This window comes from Natator depressus, chromosome 2 (assembly GCF_965152275.1).
Source record: "Natator depressus isolate rNatDep1 chromosome 2, rNatDep2.hap1, whole genome shotgun sequence".
Taxonomy (NCBI): Eukaryota; Metazoa; Chordata; order Testudines; family Cheloniidae; genus Natator; species Natator depressus.
In genome coordinates this window covers 15899367-15920176 of record NC_134235.1, presented here as the reverse complement: position 1 = coordinate 15920176, position 20810 = coordinate 15899367, and the positions used below count along the sequence as shown (strand labels likewise).

Genomic DNA, 20810 nt, shown 5'->3' with positions numbered 1-20810 from the left:
ACACACACACACACACACACACACACACACACACACACACACACACACACACACACACACACACACACACACACACACACACAGGTTCTGCAAGGTTGTTATCATAGTTACCAGCCTTAGAGTTGCTCATGCCAAGCCACTGGCCAGGTGGCCTGGACATGAGGAGGGAGCAGGGCCTTGTCAGATGCTCATCTGATGCTCCTGGAAGTTGGTTTGCAGAATCAGACCCCAAAGTTCTCACTTTTTTAGAGTCTATTTTTATAGGAATTTCTTCCTATGCCAGTCTATGGGAATTGCTTCATCATGCTGTTGCTGAATCAATCAGCAGATAGCACATTCCTGACGGCTCCGTGCTGCTAGATGTTATCTTGTTCTTTGGTTCTCCCATTCTTGAGGCTGTTGGGTGGATTCCAGTCTGCCCTCCGGGGTCCTCTGGTTATTTCCACTTGACGCCTTCTTCAGCCGATGGACACTGGATTCTTAGGCTGGCACCTCCCTGATCATTCAGTTCTTATCCACACCAAGCATCCATCCACATCCATCCTCTATCTCTATTTTAATCACAGTTGTTAATACAACAAAAGGGCGGGGAGTCTCTGGGTGCTGTGTCTGTTGTTAGAGTATTGCTTTGAGTCTCTCTCTCTGAATTGCTTTGAGAACAGACTCTGTCTTAGAATGTACTAACGCAATTAGCAGCTTGCAAGTTTCACATACAGAGGGAGAGAAACAGTACCAAAAACCAAGAGACCTCTTAATTAGTAATACCCTGGAATTTAAACTATGGGGAATCAAACTCATTTGTGATTTTAATACAGAACTTCTTTAATATGATCCAACATAATCCCCCTTTTGACACTAAGATTTATAATCGTCAGTGTCACTTTCTATGTAGCCAATTCAAGAGAAGGTACTGTGAGGCAATTTGAGTTTGTGATTCCAATTCATGCCACATACATGATCCTAGTGATGTATCTTTACTACAAGGTTCTGGGGCAACAGGCAAGGTGAGGCACACCCACTTTTGAGGAGTCCATTCGGTACAACCTCTAGTGTCCAATAGCTTCCCTCCCTCCCCAGCCCACTGGCTCGAGGTCCAGGGTAGCCAGAAGGATCCCACGTGTAATATGGGGAGTGGGCTAACCTTCAATACCTTTGCCTCCAGGGACTGTTGGTGTGCAATTTTGACAACAATTTCTCCCATTAACAAGTCTGGTTTTACAATACTGGAAACATATTGCATCCATTCATATTGATAAGTGTCAAACAATGATCTCTTTCTTTGTTTTAACAAATGCATCAAACCCTTAATATTTCCCAATATGACCCAGAACATTTCGTGTTCCAAAGTAGCTAGTGCAAGTATCTGCATTTCAGTGCATCCCATAGCTATGGCTGTGTGGTTTCCTATTTCTAATATTTTTTTTTTCTTATGCATAAGCCATGTGGTAGTATTAAGCCATTGCCAAAGATTCCATCGGGCTTTTAGGTTACCCAGACCAATTTGGACCAAGTCTACATTGGCATGTACTTGTTTTTGTGTCAGGCTGTCCTGTAGCTGGGTCAGAGAGCTTAATTTATTTTTAAGTACCTGCAGGTCTTTAGTATTTTTTTTTTTTTTAAACACACAACAGTGCTAGCAACAAGACAAAACATAGAACACAAAACACAATTTCTATTGTGACAGTAGATTCATGGTATTGGGTTGCTTTTCAGCTGGCATCAGCTTTTCCTGATTTTCTGAAAGACAAAAAGAACATGTTTCTACCCCTTTTTGGGGTGGCAGATTATTGCTTAAAATATTTCTTTTACAAATACCCTTGCTGATTGCAGGCAAAACAGAGGAATTGCCCCCGTATTTTCCTGTTTTTGTTCTATAGGCAGGCCAGGTTTCAATGGCTTTTATCTTTTAAGGGTTATGGGGAAATTATCCCACTGTTTAGTCATTAAATCCCTGAGTTTTCCTTCTTATACAGAAGACCAAGTTTATAATGTTTTTCCTGCTGTGTTAAGCTTTAAGTTTTATTTACAGGTAATAACTGAGAAGCATCATTACCATACGACCTTAAAGGGTTTTTCCAAAAATCATACACACTATATGTTGTTACAGGGATACTTATTATCATTAAATTTATTAAAATTATCTTGTTATCCCATGTCTTTTATTTAGACAATTTGTTTGCTGACCAGGTGTGTCCTTTATCTGCAGCTCCTTTGTGCTGCTAGTTCTTTCCTTCCTTTATCATTTAGGTAATTTGCATTTTCACAGACACTTCCTGCTTTTGGATTTAAAGCCATCAGCAGCTCAGAGACTCTATCTTAAAAGGGACACAATCAACTTTCACCAGAGTTTTGATTACTTTTAACTTCTGCTTCCAAAACACACAGCAATCTGAAAAAGAAAACCCAACCTATTGTGGCTCCCTTTGGAGCCCTAATAGCATTTTAATTAAGTAGCATGGTACGTTTGCATTTCTTTTGCCCCTTCTACAATATACCCTGCGCATGTTCTGGGGCAAATGCACATTCCTTCCATAGTTTAACTTCTATAACATTATCCATATCAATTTTTACATAAGGTGTAACTATTTCTTTTTTTTTGCTTACAGAGTTTTCATGTACCTTTATCAAAGTGACAGTCTGATTACTCAGAGCCATTTTAAGACTCAGTGTTTCTAACATTGCTTCTTTTTGTTTTGTGCACCTCACCCCTGCTGTTGCTTCAGAGGGCCACTGTCTTTTTTAAATTTCGTATTTATTTATTTTTTTTACTACAGCTCTCATCTGCTATTTTGTTACAAAATCAAACAAACAAACAAAAACCAACCAACCAAACAAAAATAATCCAATTTTTTTTCTATTCTCCAGATTTTGACTGCCCTGCTGCAGCCACAACTTAAAAACATTTTAAATTTTGTAAAGCATTGAGTTACCTTTTAAGGGTTAAATGCCAAATCCCAAAGCCAAACAGCACTAATTACCTGTGTCTAGCAAAAAGGTCTGTCAGTTTTGCAACTTTGAATTAAAGAGTCAAATGGATTTTTAGTGGCATTATTTAAAACAAAAACAAAACCAACTGGTCCTTAGAACTTTACATATTTACACACACACAGATAGATACATACACATTTTCTTTTCTTTAACATCCCTTCCACGTTGCTCTGTTTTTTTACATCTTACATTCCCTTTATACATTTGAGGCAGTTAAGTTCCAATAGAACCCCCTTATGTTCTTTTAGCAAATTTGACTAAATTGTCCAGTCAAATGATTTTAATCAGTTTCTTTTGCCTGGCTAATTTACAGACATTCCTTTGGAAAAGGGCCCATTTTTCCCTCAGAACGGCTGCAAAGAAACCAAGAATGCTCTTTCTCTAACACTTTTTTTTCCTTTTTAACATTTTCACAAAGTTTAGCTGCTTAATTCCCTCCAGCCTCTGCAGAGTTAACTTTTTTTTTTTACTCTTTCTCTTTGTAATTATGCCTGGGGGTGCCATACATAGGACCTTCTCCCCCTTTACCTGCCTCCCTCCAGCCTCTGCAGAGTTAACTTTTTCACTCTTTTTGTATTCCTGGAGTGCCTCTTTCACTATTTTCAGCTGGCTTTGGGTATTTGTAGCCAGCACCTTCCAATTGTCTGCTCCCTTTTCCGTTTGTGCCTTTTCCTCTTTACATGAAGACAAGCGGAGGGAAGAATCCTTACATGCCTCCCACAACAACCAAATTGCTGCTGCATCTCTTTTGGCAGCACTAGAAGGTTTGTATATGAGGATATACTGAGCCAATCTATCCTCTAGGTCCGAAATAGTGCAGAGATCAGCTAGGGCTTGTTTAGTCCAAGGACTGTGCCCAAATTTTTGAAGGTTTTGTTTAAAAGGTGTAATTTCTTTAACAAAAGGTGAGGTTGGAGTTCCTTCTGACTCCATTCCTCCCTCTGGTACTGGCTTACCCTGTTTTCTTTTAAACATCTTAACATGGATATTTCAATCTCTTTGTCACTGCTGGTATTACTTAGCAAGTGACACAGCCTAGATTCTGAAATCATAGCTTAATCTATGCGTTTTTCCCCTGCTACCTTCCCGGAGGCCAGCAGGTCCCCTGCTACCTTCCCGGAGGCCAGCAGGTCTGGTTAACCTATTTCTCCCTGCTACCTTCTCGGAGGCCAGCCGGTCCGGTTAACCTGTTCTTCCCTGCTACCTTCTCGGAGGCCAGCAGGTCCCCTGCTACCTTCTCGGAGGCCAGCAGGTCCCCTGCTACCTTCTCGGAGGCCAGCAGGTCTGGTTTAATCTGTTTTCCCTGCTACCTTCTCGGAGGCCAGCAGGTCTAGTTTAATCTGTTCTTCCCTGCTACCTTCTCGGAGGCCAGCAGGTCCCCTGCTACCTTCTCGGAGGCCAGCAGGTCTGGTTTAATCTGTTTTTCCTGCTACCTTCTCGGAGGCCAGCAGGTCCCCTGCTACCTTCTCGGAGGCCAGCAGGTCTGGTTTAATCTGTTTTTCCTGCTACCTTCTCGGAGGCCAGCAGGTCCCCTGCTACCTTCTCGGAGGCCAGCAGGTCTGGTTTAATCTGTTTTTCCTGCTACCTTCTCGGAGGCCAGCAGGTCCCCTGCTACCTTCTCGGAGGCCAGCAGGTCTGGTTAACCTAATAGAAATGCCTAGCTCACTAGAGCTGGCGGTGTGCACACCAATATTTACAATAACTGAGGTTTTTTACCAATATTCCCCCTTTCGCAATTCTCCACCAAAATGTTATACCAATAAATTAAAAACCAGCAGGATCTTATTAAAGGGAAAAAGGCAAAATACCACATTTATTGTGAATACAGAAAGAATCATAGTAAGCAGTTAGTTATAGCTATAACATTCCATTCAATCTCATATTTCTTCACACATTCATTCATATACATACATACATACACACACACACACACACACACACACACACACACACACACACACACACAGGTTCTGCAAGGTTGTTATCATAGTTACCAGCCTTAGAGTTGCTCATGCCAAGCCACTGGCCAGGTGGCCTGGACATGAGGAGGGAGCAGGGCCTTGTCAGATGCTCATCTGATGCTCCTGGAAGTTGGTTTGCAGAATCAGACCCCAAAGTTCTCACTTTTTTAGAGTCTATTTTTATAGGAATTTCTTCCTATGCCAGTCTATGGGAATTGCTTCATCATGCTGTTGCTGAATCAATCAGCAGATAGCACATTCCTGACGGCTCCGTGCTGCTAGATGTTATCTTGTTCTTTGGTTCTCCCATTCTTGAGGCTGTTGGGTGGATTCCAGTCTGCCCTCCGGGGTCCTCTGGTTATTTCCACTTGACGCCTTCTTCAGCCGATGGACACTGGATTCTTAGGCTGGCACCTCCCTGATCATTCAGTTCTTATCCACACCAAGCATCCATCCACATCCATCCTCTATCTCTATTTTAATCACAGTTGTTAATACAACAAAAGGGCGGGGAGTCTCTGGGTGCTGTGTCTGTTGTTAGAGTATTGCTTTGAGTCTCTCTCTCTGAATTGCTTTGAGAACAGACTCTGTCTTAGAATGTACTAACGCAATTAGCAGCTTGCAAGTTTCACATACAGAGGGAGAGAAACAGTACCAAAAACCAAGAGACCTCTTAATTAGTAATACCCTGGAATTTAAACTATGGGGAATCAAACTCATTTGTGATTTTAATACAGAACTTCTTTAATATGATCCAACAAATATGCATAGTATTAGGAAATGGCCTCCTTTGAATAATACCATCATGCATGAATGACTTAAACTACAATATGAGTAATGCTGATGATCAGGTGTATTATATTAGATAAAGGCATCTTTCATTGCGTTATATGTCTTTACTAATATTTTCAAAGGTACAAAAATAGATTTCTTAAGTGTAGTAAGATGGGGAACTTTTCATAAAATAATAGGAAACCAGAAAATCAGTGTCTCCTTCCTATTACGTTTATGGTTTGTTACTAGACTGAGTAACTAATGGGCTGCATGGTGCTCCTACCCCCCACACTGCAGCTGTCGTGGTGATGGAAGAGAGAGGCTTTTTCATTTTAAAAAAAGGAAAAGTAAATTCGTGTGGTTTCCTCATTCACGCACAAACATAGTTCTGAGAACTGAGGTCAGAAAGGAGGAAGTTTGGGAGGAACGTCCTGCACCAGTCCAGAATTGCACTGCAAGTGAAGCTGCAGGAACTGAAGTTACGCTCTGCAAGTGTTCACATCTTCACAGGGCTGAACCCAAAATGTACCAAGCTTCTACAGCTCCCAGTGAGAGGCTTCTCAGGGCTTCCTAGGATCAAACTCTTAGTGGGGATCTTTCTGCACACAATGCTGATGTGGGGCTTGATGCGCTGGCTTCTTCCAGCATACCCCAGAGTTCAGGTTTCCTGAGTGGTGGAAATTCTGCGTGGAGAAAGGTTGTGACAGTGGAAGGCAACTGCAGTGCCCTCTACTGAGGGGCCTGGAGCCAGCCAGAAAAGCACCAAGAGGTGGGGAGAGAGCGGCATGGTACATTGTGACTTCCATTGGAGCCCTGGTAGTAATTTAAAATTGCTCTTTGGCAGAATAGCTGGCGAGGGTGATGATGGTGCAAACACTACCTGCTCCCCTCCCCCAACCTGGGTCTTAGCAGCCTCTGCTGGGTTCTGGCAGGGACAATTTGTGCCCATTTGCTGTAATGGGGATTGCCTCAAAACCAGTGTACATTACAGCTACTGACCATATTTTCAAATAATGTGATATGACAGTATTCTTTATTTAACAACGACAGACTCAGCTCCCTGGCCTGTGGCGCGCTTGCTGTCTCAGTTCAACTTTGCACAGAAAGGGATTACAAGAAACAAAGTGCATTACGGGAGTGGAAAAGGAAGGTCACAAGAGTGTGCGCTCGCACACACACCTGCATGCACATACATACTTCCTGCTAGGTCTGTTTCTTTCTAATTCCTCTTTAGATAATTTTTAACCCACACAATGTATTAAAATCTGGGGCCAGCATCATGAACCAAGGCCAGGAGGGAGTTGGGCTGGCAATACCACCCTACAAATAATCCTTCATAATAATGACAATAATATTAATGGAAGGCGAACCAAAAGTAGTGGGCTTTGAGGAACAGGGATTTGAAGGAGCTGAGAGAGGTTATTCGTATATTACTGAGGCTGGTGGGTGGGGTACCTTGCTGGATTGAAAATAATTGAAAAAATCAATAATTTCTACATCAGTTTTCATAGAATCATAGAATATCAGGGTTGGAAGGGACCTCAGGAGGTCATCTAGTCCAACCCCCTGCTCAAAGCAGGACCAATCCCCAATCAAATCATCCCAGCCAAGGCTTTGTCAAGCCTGACCTTAAAAACTTCCAAGGAAGGAGATTCTAGATTTTGTATGGATACTTGTTCTCACACCAGAGCCCAGGGGAGAGATGATCTGTTTAGTGGATATATATTTAGGGGATGCTTCAGCGAAGGACAGATTGCCGTTCTATAAGAGTTTGGCCCTGTAAACCCTCACGTTTGGAAGTAGCCCTGTTAGGCAGTTAGGAGCAGTAAGGTTTCTTAAGGATAACCTTAGGTTCTGCACAAGGATTCTTCTGCATAGGGACTTGCAGAGTCAAGCTCTAAAGGAGGAATGAATTGATCAACATGTTGCATGTGTGTAAATGGCGTCAGAAGCTTCTCGTGCCAGTGCCAATGAGTTAAGTGAGGTGGGTTCCCCAGGATGTGCTTTTGGATCAACTCCCAGGTTTTAGCCTAGTGTAGTATGCTTGATATATTGTATAATTTTAAAATGATACTAAGAGCTGAATGGGCCTCGGGTGACCAGATAGGAAGTGTAAGAAATCAGGACAGGGATGGGGGTTAATAGGTGCCTATATAAGAAAAAGCCCCCAAAATCGGGACTGTTCCTATAAAATTGAGACATCTGGTCACCCTAAATTGGCCTCAAATTACCTTTCTGTTATGCAGCAGAAGTTCACAAATCCCGATGTCTGTGAAAGGCTGCCTTGTACATTAGTCTTACAAGACCTGACTTAGTGTATATAGTGCATAATGTAGAATCCTCTTCAGGAATGGCAGAGAAATCATAGAATATCAGGGTTGGAAGGGACCTCAGGAGGTCATCTAGTCCAATCCCCTGCTCAAAGCAGGACCAATCCCCAACTAAATAGATGCAAGGAGATAAATTATAGGGAAGAATACACTGATACACTGAAAAATGCATGCTGCTGCCCTGAACTACCAAAGCAAAGTGACAAGTGACAGTTCCAAATTAAATGGCATTTGCTTAAACTGGTTGCATTTTATGAAAGTATCTTAGTATCACATTTTAAAATCATGAAGCTATTTATGCAAGGTTTAGTTTCCATACTGAGATATGTAGTGGAAAACTAACTGTTCTTATCAGCCCTTCTCGCTTGCTTACATGGTGGCTTGCATTCTGCTATGCACCAGTGGATGTGTTACTTTGTCTCTAGGCTGCAGGATCTGTACTTATTTGACATACTCTTTTGTCTTCTCAAAAAGAAAAGTATCAGAGTAGCAGCCGTGTTAGTCTGTATTCGCAAAAAGAAAAGGAGTACTTGTGGCACCTTAGTGACTAACCAATTTATTTGAGCATAAGCTTTCGTGAGCTACAGCTCACTTCATCGGATGCATACTGTGGAAAGTGTAGAAGATCTTTTTATATATATATATAACCTGGATTTGTGCTGGAAATGGCCCAACTTGATTATCATACACATTGTAAGGAGAGTGATCACTTTAGATAAGCTATTACCAGCAGGAGAGTGGGGTGGGAGGAGGTATTTTTTCATGTTTTGTGTGTATATAAAGATCTTCTACACTTTCCACAGTATGCATCCGATGAAGTGAGCTGTAGCTCACGAAAGATTATGCTCAGATAAATTGGTTAGCCTCTAAGGTGCCACAAGTACTCCTTTTCTTTTTGCAAAAAGAAAAGGAGTACTTGTGGCACCTTAGAGACTAACAAATGTATTTGTCTTCTGTTTTTGTTTCAATTTTGCACATTAATTTGCTAGTTCTGAACCGGGAGGTGTGATCATAGCACCAGCTACATCCTTTTAAAGTGCCTGTGTTTACACTAGAGATGGTACAAAATAACCTAATTTATCTGAACCCTCTCAGCTGCCCCCCCTATTTCACAAACATTGGGGTTCCATTTAAAATGAAATCTGGATCCAAACCTTCCTGGGTTTTGGTTTTGCGAAATCAAAATCACTCTCGGGTTTGCCAGTGGCTAATTCAAACACTGGTACTTCAATGCAGGGACCATACAACCATGCTTCTACCCCTAATGCAAGCTCTGAAGGGATCTGATACATTTGGCCCAGCCCCACCCAAAAAGCTTTTGGTTACGTCAAACTAAAACCTGAGTGATGTTTTTGAAACCCATCCTTTCCTTAGCAGTTTGTTAGTTATATAAGAAGTCTCTAAAATGGAACAGTCCATCAGTTACAAAGGGAAAATCTAAGAACAGTTATTTCCATTGAATCAGGTGCTCTCTCTACAGTATTTATGCCCGAATACATGGTGCATGATTGTTTTAGATACCTATATCCAATGTTCCCTCTAATTTTTGACAGACCATGTGCACAAAAAATTTCTTCTGTGCAAATTTTTGTGCATGCGGTGTTTCACTCTGTGCACGGGGTTTAGGATCTGTGTGTACACACGCACACAGCTTAGAGGGAACAGTGCCTATATCCCCTAGATGTCTTGTGAGGCATGAAGCTAAAGATGAAATATTTTAGGTTACGTCTATACTGTAGCTGGAAGTCAGCCTCCCAGGCCGGGTAAATGGATTCATGCTATCAGGGCTCCAGGTAGCACACTAGAAATAGTTGTGCGGATGTTGTGGCACCAGCTTTGGTTAGTCACGCAAGCTTGGATCCACCCGACCCCCTGGCTCCTAGCTTGGGTGGCTAGCCCAAGGCTTAGCCAATTCTGCAACGGCCACACCGCTATTTTTAGCAGGCTAGCCCAAGCCCCACTAGCACAAGGATGTGGTCCCAGGCTGGGAGACTTATTTCTAGCCGTAGCATAGTCATATCCTTACCCTGCTCGATAAGGACTATATTGTGACTTGCACTATGCACCCATATATGGAAGTAAGGGGGCATAATGCCTGTAACACCCATGCATTGGTTACCTAGACACTGGGGCTACCTACACACCAGCCGATTTCCTCTCTGAAGTAAGTGGGCAGGAAGGGGCAAAGAATGGGCAAAGCCTGGGTCCCACACACAATTGCCAACTTTCATGTGGTAAATAAGCACCCTGACTTTCACAATAAGCCAAAAATCAAGCTAATCCCATTTCAAAACAAGGCCAAAACAAACCAATCCCTAAGAATGCCAACACTGTATGTGACTAGATCCCCCTGGTGTGCAGTCTGGGACTGTGGTGGGCCCGCTGTGCACCCCGACTCCCTCCCTCCCCCCCCTGCTTGCCAGAAGCCAATCAACAAAAAGAAGCAACAAGCTAAAAACTAGTCAACAAGCAATTCACAAGCCAATTAAGCCGAAAACAAGCCCAATTTCAGCATTTTTTCACGGGTTTGGCACACCCACACCCTTGCTTTCTGGCTGGCACAGCTCAGTTGGCAACATCCTGCTGGCATAGGTTGGAGGAAGCAGGGGAAGAATTGTGACTCAGAGGTGCCTGCTAGAGTAGTGCCAAATTACGCAATACCCCTAGCTTAGCGCTGTGCTTAAAATACAAGATCCTCTGTTGTTTGTGCCTTGAGCAGCACTAAAACTGGGGGCAGAGGGAAAGTGTAGGGGTATGACCTGAGTGCAGGTCTGAATGGGAGGGAAAACTAATGATCAGAAGACAAAGGTTATCACCTCAGAACAGCTAGTCAGACTCAAAGTAACGGTCCACTTTGCCTTTCCTTCCTCTTCAGTGTTCTTTCCTTTACCCTTCTGTTTCATTCCTTCAGTTTCAGCATCACTGGTGTCTTGTTGAAATGAGCCAGGATGAAACATTTTTTCCAAAGTATTTAAAATGTTATAAAATTGTGGACCGAATCCTGAAACCCTTTACTCCATTAAAACACCGACTGAGGGAGAAATTCAGTTTTTGGCAGTGTGAATTTATTGTCTGAAAGATGCTGGATTGCCAGCCATAGAGACTAAGGGCCTGGTCCAATGCCTGTTTCAGTCAATGGAAAGATTGCTGTTGACTTCCATGGGCATTGGATCAAGCCCTAAAGCCCTGGGTGTATCCACAGAACAAGTACAGCATGATCAGTAACAATGCAAACTTCACTGCCCTACCTAATCAGTGTTCCCCAATGCCAGCCTGAAAGGGCCGTGATTATGAGAGAAAGAATAGGTCATTTTTCAAGGCCATTCAGTTCTTGCTTTCTGTTGGGAAGACCAACAAGGGCACTGAATGGAAGTTGGACACCTCTGCAAAGAACTGGACTGGGACTGTCATCTCATTTCACACAGACCACGAACCCAACCATCTGACAGTAACAACTTTCAGTAAGTATCAGTCTAAACTGGATTTGAACTGGGGACCTTCCTCCTTATGCCATTACCAATCCCCGAGCTGCTCAGCTTCCCAAAACATCGATACTTTAGATGTGCTGGTTCTTGGCTCGTGCTAAAAATAGTGCTGGAGCTTCTGCCCCTCTTGGCCAGATTGATCCCTTGCCCCGAGGAAGAACTGGCACATAGTTGGGCCATCCTCAGAGAAGCCCTGGGAAAGGAGTATGACTCAGAGTCATATTTGTTTCCCCTACTCTCTTTTTGCACCTGAGGGGGGTGTAATTTTCTGCATCCCTCTATAAGACTAGCTTACTTCCCCCTTGTGCCAGCTGGCCGGCACATTGTGGCGTGTGAGCTCTGCCCATTCCCTACCTACTTGCTTGTGGTGTGGAGTAGCAATGCCACGAGTCTCTTCCCCCTCCCACCTGGACTCACAATCCAGGCTGCATAGTGGGAGGCCTTATACATTTTTTTCCCTGTGGGTCTACATAGGGCCAGTTGACAACCTAGCCCCCACCCCACCCCCTTTGGTAGCTGCCATCCTTGAAATGTGTCATTGCTTCATATAACTTTGAGCAGCATGGAAAGTTTGCTGCATATTAATTTTGGTGCAAATGTTTGAAATGATCAGTGTGAGTGCAGAATTATTATTATTAGGATTCCCAGATTGGGATTAAAACCAACAAAACCTGAGCAAAGGAAAATGTGGGAATAGGTTTTGTAAATCATGCACAGGAAACACCCGAAATGTGCAATTTCTTGTTTATGGAGAAGGTCCGGGCCTCCTGAATTGTGGGAAGCTCATCACAAAGAGTGCTACTAAAGGGCAATTGTTTTTAAAAATTATTTTTTTAAAAAATGACTCCTAGAGAATGAGTTCTAACTCACCTAAAAGTAAATACCTTATACTGTACACCTCCGGTCTTGCATAGCACACTCAAGCATACTTTTTCATATGTCAGACCAGTGAATAAAAATGCATATATGAATGTACCATGGGCTTCCAGTAACTTTTTTCCTCAAAGAAATTAAAAAGTGCTTACCATTTTGGGGTGGCACATTTATTTCTGCCGAGGCTTTTGTTGTTTTCATAGTATTTCCCATTGCTCTCTTTATTTTCATCAATGCACTTCAGAACTAAAACAAAGGAGACATAAAAAGGGGATTCAGGATAGCACCCGCTGTGCCAATGCATAAAAATGACCCAATTTCAGACTCTCAAGTTTTTATATAGTTGGCTTTTGAAAGCTGATGTTTTACATGCATTTGAGTATCTATTTGCAAAACTCTCACCACTTCGGTGCTTTTATCAGGGGAATAGCAGAAAACCACAACTAGGGAAGTTGCTAAGAAGTACTGTACAAAGCAAAAGTTTCCATTACCACTACCTTAGCATAATAGGAAGTCAGAGCTAAACGGTGAACATATACTCATGTATTTTCTGTTTGTATGTACTTCTCAACATTTGGAGTTCTGAAGTGATGAAGCAATTGATTAGATTGACGTATCTGTTGTCAAAGCTGGCTTTGATGTTTCATTGCCAAGTACAGGCAGAATTGTTTTGCAGTTTCCTTTTGACGCAATTCTGGTCTTGCTGTAGGTGCTCAAAGAAATTTAAAAAAAAAAAGAAAAGAAAAAAAGAATGGCTCAAAAATTTTCTGATTCTGAAAGGTCCCATAGTAACATAGGAATTGCCAAACTGGACGAAACCAGGATCCATCTAGTCCAGTATCTTGTCTTGTCAGTACAAAATGCTTAAGAGGAAGATGCATGAAACACTGCAGTGAGCAGTTATGGAACTTGGCTGTAGAAAAAGTTCCTTCTAACCCCTATATAGAAAGTTCCTTTGTGACCTGTTATAAGAACCTATTTAGAACTCAATAGAATAGAACCACCATTAGTCAGACGTTGGCTTATGTTACAGCCTAGTTTCACAGTCAGAATAGTTTAAGTAATGCCTTGTTTAAAATAGCAACAAAACAAAATGTCCTGACACCATTACCTAAAATCAGATGATTTTTATCTCTTTCAGGCTGTTAGTCTGAGAAACCGACAGGATTGGCCCTACAAAATCCTAAGCACAGTGCCTACTGTATTTACCAAACAGTCTATGAACTGTGCAGAAAAAGCTGATTTCATCGATCTTATCTACATTAGGTATTTCAAAGACACCTTAAATCTTGGGGCCACAGTCTGCTGACCATACTCACAATCGGCTAGATTTAGATAATCTCTCATTTTGACCAGAAATTCCGTTCTCCCTCTCAGATTTTGACCAGAAATTCCATCCTGCTCCTGAGAGTCCTTCTCAGTGAAAGTTTCATTGAAATTGATATGTTTCCACTAAAAGTTTCAGTTTTGACACATCAACATTTTCCAACAAAAGATGTCAAAAAATTCCCGGCAAGCTCTACTCCTAAATCACTTAGACCCTCATGAAAATTTTACCCTAAATCTTTAAATATATGAAAACTTTTTAGTCTCCTGACTCTCATTCACTTCAGTGGGAGTTATGTTGCTTAAACCTCACATTAAGATATGTAGAGTGTTCTTGAATGTTCAGGTTTACAAATTTTGGAAATGAAAACTGTTTACTTGAGCTGTATGTAAGACTTTTGTGCATAGCGACGAATATACCTCTTGAATGTAATGTGCACATTAGGCAACTGTATATTCTGCTGAAACTAAGAACATATGGCCAGTTTCTGCATCCTTCTTAGAATCTCAGAAATGTAGGACTGGAAGGGACATTGCTAGGTCCCCTAGTCCAGTCCCCTGCACTGAGGCAAGACTAAGTACTCTGTAGACCATTCCTGACAGGGGTTTATCTAATCTGTTCTTAAAAACCTCCGAAGATGGAGATTTCACAGCCTCCCTAGATAATTAACTACCAGGGCTTAACTACCCTTACAGTCATAATTTTTTTCCTAATGTCTAACCTAAATCTCCCTTACTTCAGTTTAAGCCCATTACTTCATGTCCTGTACTCAGTGGGTAAGGAGAACAATTTATCAACCTCTGTTTTATAACAACCTGTTACATATTTGAAGACTTATCATATCCTCGCGCGGTCTTCTCTTCTCCAGTCTAAACAAACCCAATTTTCTCAATCTTTCCTCATCAGTCATGTTTTCTAGACCTTTAATCATTTTTATTGCTCTCCTCTGGACTCTCTCCAAATTGTCCCCATTTTTCCTGAGATGTGATGCTCAGTTGAGGCCTTATCAGTGCTGAGTAGAATGAAAGAATTACTTCTCATGTCTTGCTTACAAAAGTCCTGCTAATACAGCCCAGAATGATGTTCGGTTTTTTTGCCGCAGTATTACATTGTTGACTCTCATTTAGTTTGTCATCCACTATAACTTCCAGATCTTTTTGTGCAGTACTTCTTCCTAGGCAGTCATTTCCCATTTTGTATTTGTGCAATTGATTATTCCTCCCTTAATGTAGTGCTTTCCATTTGTCCTAGTTTTCAAATTATTCCACGAGTAGCCCTTCTGAGATCAGTGGGACTACTCACCTATTCAGGTAACTGCTCAGTGAGGCTAAAGTTGGCAGAACCTGGCATTTAGAAAACTAAAAAGTTCTGAACGTAAAGTTTTGTGCATTCATGCATTTAGAGCTAGGGTTTTTATGTCACCACAGCTACTTTTTACAATATATCTCGGTGACATTTTCCATGTTAAATTTCACTGCCACTAATGACAGTTGTTTTAAAATAAATAAATAATTTGGGAAGTGAGTGAAAAGTTGTGACTCTTTCCCACAATTCACTTATCCAAAGTGCAAAGAGCAGCCCTTGGACTTCAGTTCATTTGGCACACAATATAGTTTGCCGTTATGCACTTATCCAGAGTAACGGCACATTTTGTGCACTTCAGGGCATGTTCCAAAGCTCCTCTTTCCTCCTAGGCATTTGAAAATGGGAAGGGAGCTGTTCAGAGGGGACGTATTTGCGTTTTCAAATTGCTCCTGGATTGTACCGCAGCTCCTAAGTTGTATTTTTAAGTAAGTTCAAGGGAGTCCAGAGTATATGGGTAGCATCCTTATGTAGTATTTCATTCATCTAAATCAGTGGTTCCCAAACTTGTTCCGCCACTTGTGCAGGGAAAGCCCCTGGCGGGCCGGGCTGGTTTGTTTACCTGCCGTGTCCGCAGGTTCGGCCGATCGTGGCTCCCAGTGGCCGCGGTTCGCTGCTCCAGGCCAATGGGAGTTGCTGGAAGCGGCGCGGGCTGAGGGATGTACTGGCCGCCACTTCCAGCAGCTCCCATTGGCCTGGAGCAGCGAACCGCGGCCACTGGGAGCCACGATCGGCCGAACCTGCGGACACGGCAGGTAAACAAACCGGCCCGGCCCGCCAGGGGCTTTCTCTGCACAAGCGGCGGAACAAGTTTGGGAACCACTGATCTCAATAAAGGGTGGTACACATGGTTCTTCAGTACATAAATGGATTGTGCAGATAAATAGTATGTACTTACAAACAGTGCGCTGCATCAAGATATAATAAGCTAAGCTATTTTTTCTGAATTTTGCATATAACATACACCACTAGAAGACAGGCAGAAAATTGCATAGCAGCATATATTGTGGCCTTATGGATGAGCAGATTCTCTGTCATCTAACTAAATGCCTATGAAACTGTAATTGTTTAGCTGAAATTCACCCGAGAGTGGAGAGTCTACTCCAGACATTATGTACCATGTAAACCCTGTGTAAGCTTGGTACATGGGCAGAGCAAACACACAGGGTTCCATCCCCTATGTGCTATGTTGGCAGGTTTCTATGCCCGTCTCAAAAAGGATGGCGCAGAGAGGCCTACTGGATGTAGGGTAAGGCGTGATTATAGAAGCTATGCTTACATGGCTCCAATAGGCCAATATCCTGCATAGAGAAGTGGAGTTGCTGGAGCTGCTATTTAGGAACAGGGCTGGGAGGACCTCCTGGGTCATCAAGTTGTCCCCTGCTATTGTAGGCAACCCTGTCAGATAGTCCTGTTCATAACATGTTCAAACTCTTGTATTAATCTTATTTCAACCCATAGGCATGGTAGCCACTGAGGTGCTGCACTGATGCCACTTAGTCTGTCTGCAGGTCTAGGAGTGGCTTTCCCCACAGAGAGACCAATTACTCAGGCTCTAACGGGAAAGTTTGAATTTCACCATAAGAGCTGCATTTTCAGTCCCAACGCCATAGCCTTCCTTACATCTGCAAATAATTGTGGCCACAATTTTCTGAAAGCACAATTCAGGTTGCTTTGGCATTTTGCTTCTTGATTTCACCCACAGTTCAGGTATTTAAAGACCTATGACCCCGATCCTGCAGTTAGCTCTCCGTATGGTGCCAAACAGAGCACCTTTGACTTCAACAGGGCTCTGTACAGGCACAGGGGTCAGGCCATATCGAGCTCATTGAAGGACTCGGGACTTAGCAACCTAAATTGTGGGCCCAAATAATTGTGAGCACAGTTTTGTACCAAATATTTGCACCTGCAGAAATGGATCTACATTTGGCTCAAAATATATGTACCATTCAGTTTTTTTCACACGCAATATCTATTTTTAAGACAATGTCATGTTGAGGTACTTCAATTAGTGTTGCATATCCGAAAGTAGTCTGCTTTTTCCCAGAGATTTTTCAAAGATATATTCAGAATGCTCAAGAGATATTGCCCAAAGCAAGAACTTGACTAATCCCAGTTCTCCGAGGAAGTTGCTTACAAACGAGCACATTTCAAATGAAGAATTCCATGGTTCATCATTTATAATATGCTGGGTGTTTTTTCTCCATTAACTGCTTATTAAACCCCTGCATCTTCAAAGAATTAATCATGGAAAGTGTGTGGCTAAATCCCACACATCTTTGGGAAACATAGGGGAGTGTGTCACTTTTATTCAGCACACTCATTATTCCATAACATATACATTTGAAACAACACATTTTACCAGTTTGCACAAATGGTGAAATCCAAGTACCATGCAAAACACAGAGAAACCTCATTTGTGAATCCCTGACAATTTGAGTTTAAGAAATGAACCTGCTGTTATATCTGTGGTGTTTCTCATAGGTTATCGCATGCAAACGTTTGCTTCACCATTGGCCATCTGTCTGCCTCTCTCATTTTATTTTAAGATTTTTTTCGTAGAAATATATAATTTAGGCTCATTTCATGTTTCAGAGTAGCAGCCGTGTTAGTCTGTATTTGCAAAAAGAAAAGGAGTACTTGTGGCACCTTAGAGGCTAACCAATTTATTTGAGCATAAGCTTTCATGAGCTACAGCTCACTTCATCAGATGCATAAAGTTTCCACTTTATGCATCTGATGAAGTGAGCTGTAGCTCGCGAAAGCTTATGCTCAAATAAATTGGTTAGTCTCTAAGGTGCCACAAGTACTCCTTTTCTTTTTGCTCATTTCATGTTTACAAACACCAGCAAGGAGAGGGACTAGAGGATCCAATGGACCTTTTGCATCTCTCTCTTTGATGGCTTTTTATATTTAAAGTCCAAATCCTGCACTGGTTACTGGGACAAAACTGCCTTTAGCTTGAAGGAGGACTGGAAGGTTTGGCCCAGTATGCAGAGAATGCTATCCTGACGGCATCAGAGCAATGATTACCTTTAAATGCTGAGCATGGTATTCCACTTTGCAGGATGTTTCACGAAAGGAGCAGGCATGATGGAGTTTTCATGTTGCTTGCAGTATCTAACTGATCAGGTCGAGAAGCAGCCAGCCAAATGAGAGTGTTGTGAACTTCACCCTATCATGTAGAACGGCACTTGCCAAACAGGCCACATACTTCCTCTGAGAGAAATAAGGAAGGCATGAAGTGTTTGCAACAGATGTGGTTCCTGTTGCTTTCAAGGTGTCAGTGACACTTTTTCTGTGGGCTGTGGAAAACAGGGAGGTTTTGAGTATTTAACACGAGGGTCTGTTTGATCACATAATGAAAATGAGCAAAATAATCTGTGTTTTATGTTAGTTATACATAAAGTGCTGTTCTTGTTTTCTTAATGCATTTATCCAATACAGTTCAACCTCCAAAGCCTATAGCTTGTTTTCTGTAAGGTCCTGCCTTTTCTTGATCTGCAGTTTGGGAGGCTGAAACACAAAGCTTTGCCCAAGATCAGATGCTGAGTCTCGCTCCAGCCAGACTATATCCCAAGACCCTCCTTTATTCTCAGCCTTTTGGTCCAAACACTAGCCCACTCCTATTGCAAAATATTTAATGTTTTTGAGCAGACTACAACACATAAACAATGTTGAACAAAAGCCTGTACATAGAGCACCTTCTCATTTCAATGTCTCAGACTGCATTATACCAAGTAATTAACTAAACCTCAGAACACCTCTGTTGTGCCCAGTTTTATCCCTATGTCTCAGAGGGAGAAACTAAGGCACAAAGCTATCAAATGACCTGCTCAAGATCACTCAGTGAACCCATAGAAAAGGCTTATACATAAAAGTCTGTAGGTTATTCAAGGTAGCTTAATATACCCATTGTTTTTATGACCAGCGTGGGTTCTGAAATGTTAACGTCATATGGCAGGATTAAAAAAACCATGCTAGAGTTCAGCTGTTGATTAATGTTTCAGCCTTAGAATTGCTGCAGGTTAGAAGTTAATTGTCGAGCCATGACGCTTAATGAGATGGAAAAGCTCAACAGCCTTAGAAGCTGTTCGATAGGACATATTGCAACCAAGGGAGAGTGGTTAAATTTCCCTGGTAGCAGGTTGTGCCAAAACTGTGAACCATAGTAATTAGAGGAGAGTTTCCTTATTTTTATGTGCTATGCTAGTGGTTGTTACCTTGAACAGAGGGTAAAGGATTGGGAGGTTTGCAATGGAAGTGGGTTTGCAAGGGTGAGCTCTCACATCTAGTGCTCTTAGAGGGAGGTTTTGACTGCAGCCATTGCTACTTTAGCATTGCATCATTATCACTGCCAGTTAAAGTCTGACTGTAGGATCTTGGAAGCCACAGTTCTACGGCAGAAGGTGCGCCTCCCCTGCTAGAATTTTCCAGACAGATTTTCCAGATCCCAGACTGGGATCGTCAGAGGAGCCCAGGTCCGGTTCTGTATCAGACTGTGTGTGGAGGGGCAGGGCTATGTCTTGCCTTCACCCTTCTACTCCATATCTAACAGCAGCCCAAGCCTGGTGCAGTTCTTGTGTCAAGGAAGTGCAAGGACTGGGATTGTGTGCGGGGATGCAACTGTGGGGGGCTATCATCCCCGCTCCTCCACATGTATATTTGCACTGGGTTAGTCAGAATCTAGTACAGAGTGTAGCAGTTTGAAGGCTGACGAGGACTCTGAACATGAAACGAACATTTTTCTATTGGAGAGGGCCAGGGGAGCATATTGTGTAAGGGATATGGCACTGAGCAACAGATGGCATTCACAAAGCTGGACTGAAACACACCTGTCCTTGCCAAAACAGGGCACAGTCTGATCCAAAAGCAGGCAGCTTACAAGGGTAACATGTTTAAAGAGAAGTAGATCAATTCTTGCTGGAGGGAGTTAAATGAAAATCCCTACTCTACATGTACCCACTTTTGATTGCTAAGGTTGGGCTCATGGATTCTGCACTGCATCTTGCATCTGTGCAATGGATACCACCAGCACTGTAGGCTAATCACATATTTATAAATATGGTAAACAATTAGATTTGATACCGGTGTGGCTGTGCTCCCTTCTAAATCAAAGAGTTTTGCTGTTGAATTCAGTGGGGGGGCTTGTAAATTGTGTTAAAGGTGTTCATATCCTGTTACTGAAAGCTACTGGCTTGATAGAGTAACAATCACGCAAGCAACAAGTGAGTCATTTGAGACACAGGAACACTGTGCTTTGCAGAATCTCCTCTGTTACTAGCAAAATGGCATCTGTCGAGAGCTGTGCAGGAAAGAAAAAAAGAAAAAAAAACCTTACCACCTGCAAAATGTCAGAATTGATGGAAAAAAGTCTTTTTTTTTCCATTTTCAGAAATCTCAGGCAGATGCTTGCGCAGCAAAACCATCCCTAGCTCTGACCCACCATATTTCCCCAACATCGTCCCACCCATCTGCCAACGCTCCCAGCCTCGTCTGTTCATTAGCATCTTTCTTGATCACCTTTGTGCCTTCTTCACTGCAGCCCCCTGTGTTTGGTGTGATCTTCCTGAGCTCATCCAATAGATTCTTCCCACATTTAAGTCCCTCTTGGAGACCCACTTCTGATGTGCTGGGAATGTGGAAGACCTTAACATTCTTTTTTTCAGGGCATGGCCAAATGCCATTTAACTGCTGTATAACATGCTGT

The 20810-nt window shown here is 42.4% G+C and overlaps 2 protein-coding genes across 4 annotated transcripts in view; one reads left to right on the top strand and one right to left on the bottom strand.

The window, feature by feature from the left end:
* The window catches only part of TG (thyroglobulin), a 214543-nt gene that overhangs the window by 143691 nt on the left and 50042 nt on the right, over nucleotides 1–20810 (top strand). The window lies entirely within an intron of this gene.
* The window catches only part of SLA (Src like adaptor), a 46735-nt gene that overhangs the window by 14641 nt on the left and 11284 nt on the right, over nucleotides 1–20810 (bottom strand). The window contains exons 1-2 of one of the 3 annotated variants that reach the window (XM_074943819.1): nucleotides 18134–18201; nucleotides 12564–12657 (exon numbers count right to left, since the gene is read on the bottom strand). In XM_074943819.1, the coding sequence (XP_074799920.1) occupies nucleotides 12564–12642 (79 nt within the window). In that variant the 5' untranslated portion in view covers nucleotides 12643–12657; nucleotides 18134–18201. Of the gene's footprint in view, nucleotides 1–111; nucleotides 4878–12563; nucleotides 12658–18133; nucleotides 18202–20810 lie in introns of those variants that run through there. The other 2 variants (XM_074943820.1, XM_074943821.1) reach the window with 2 other exon arrangements.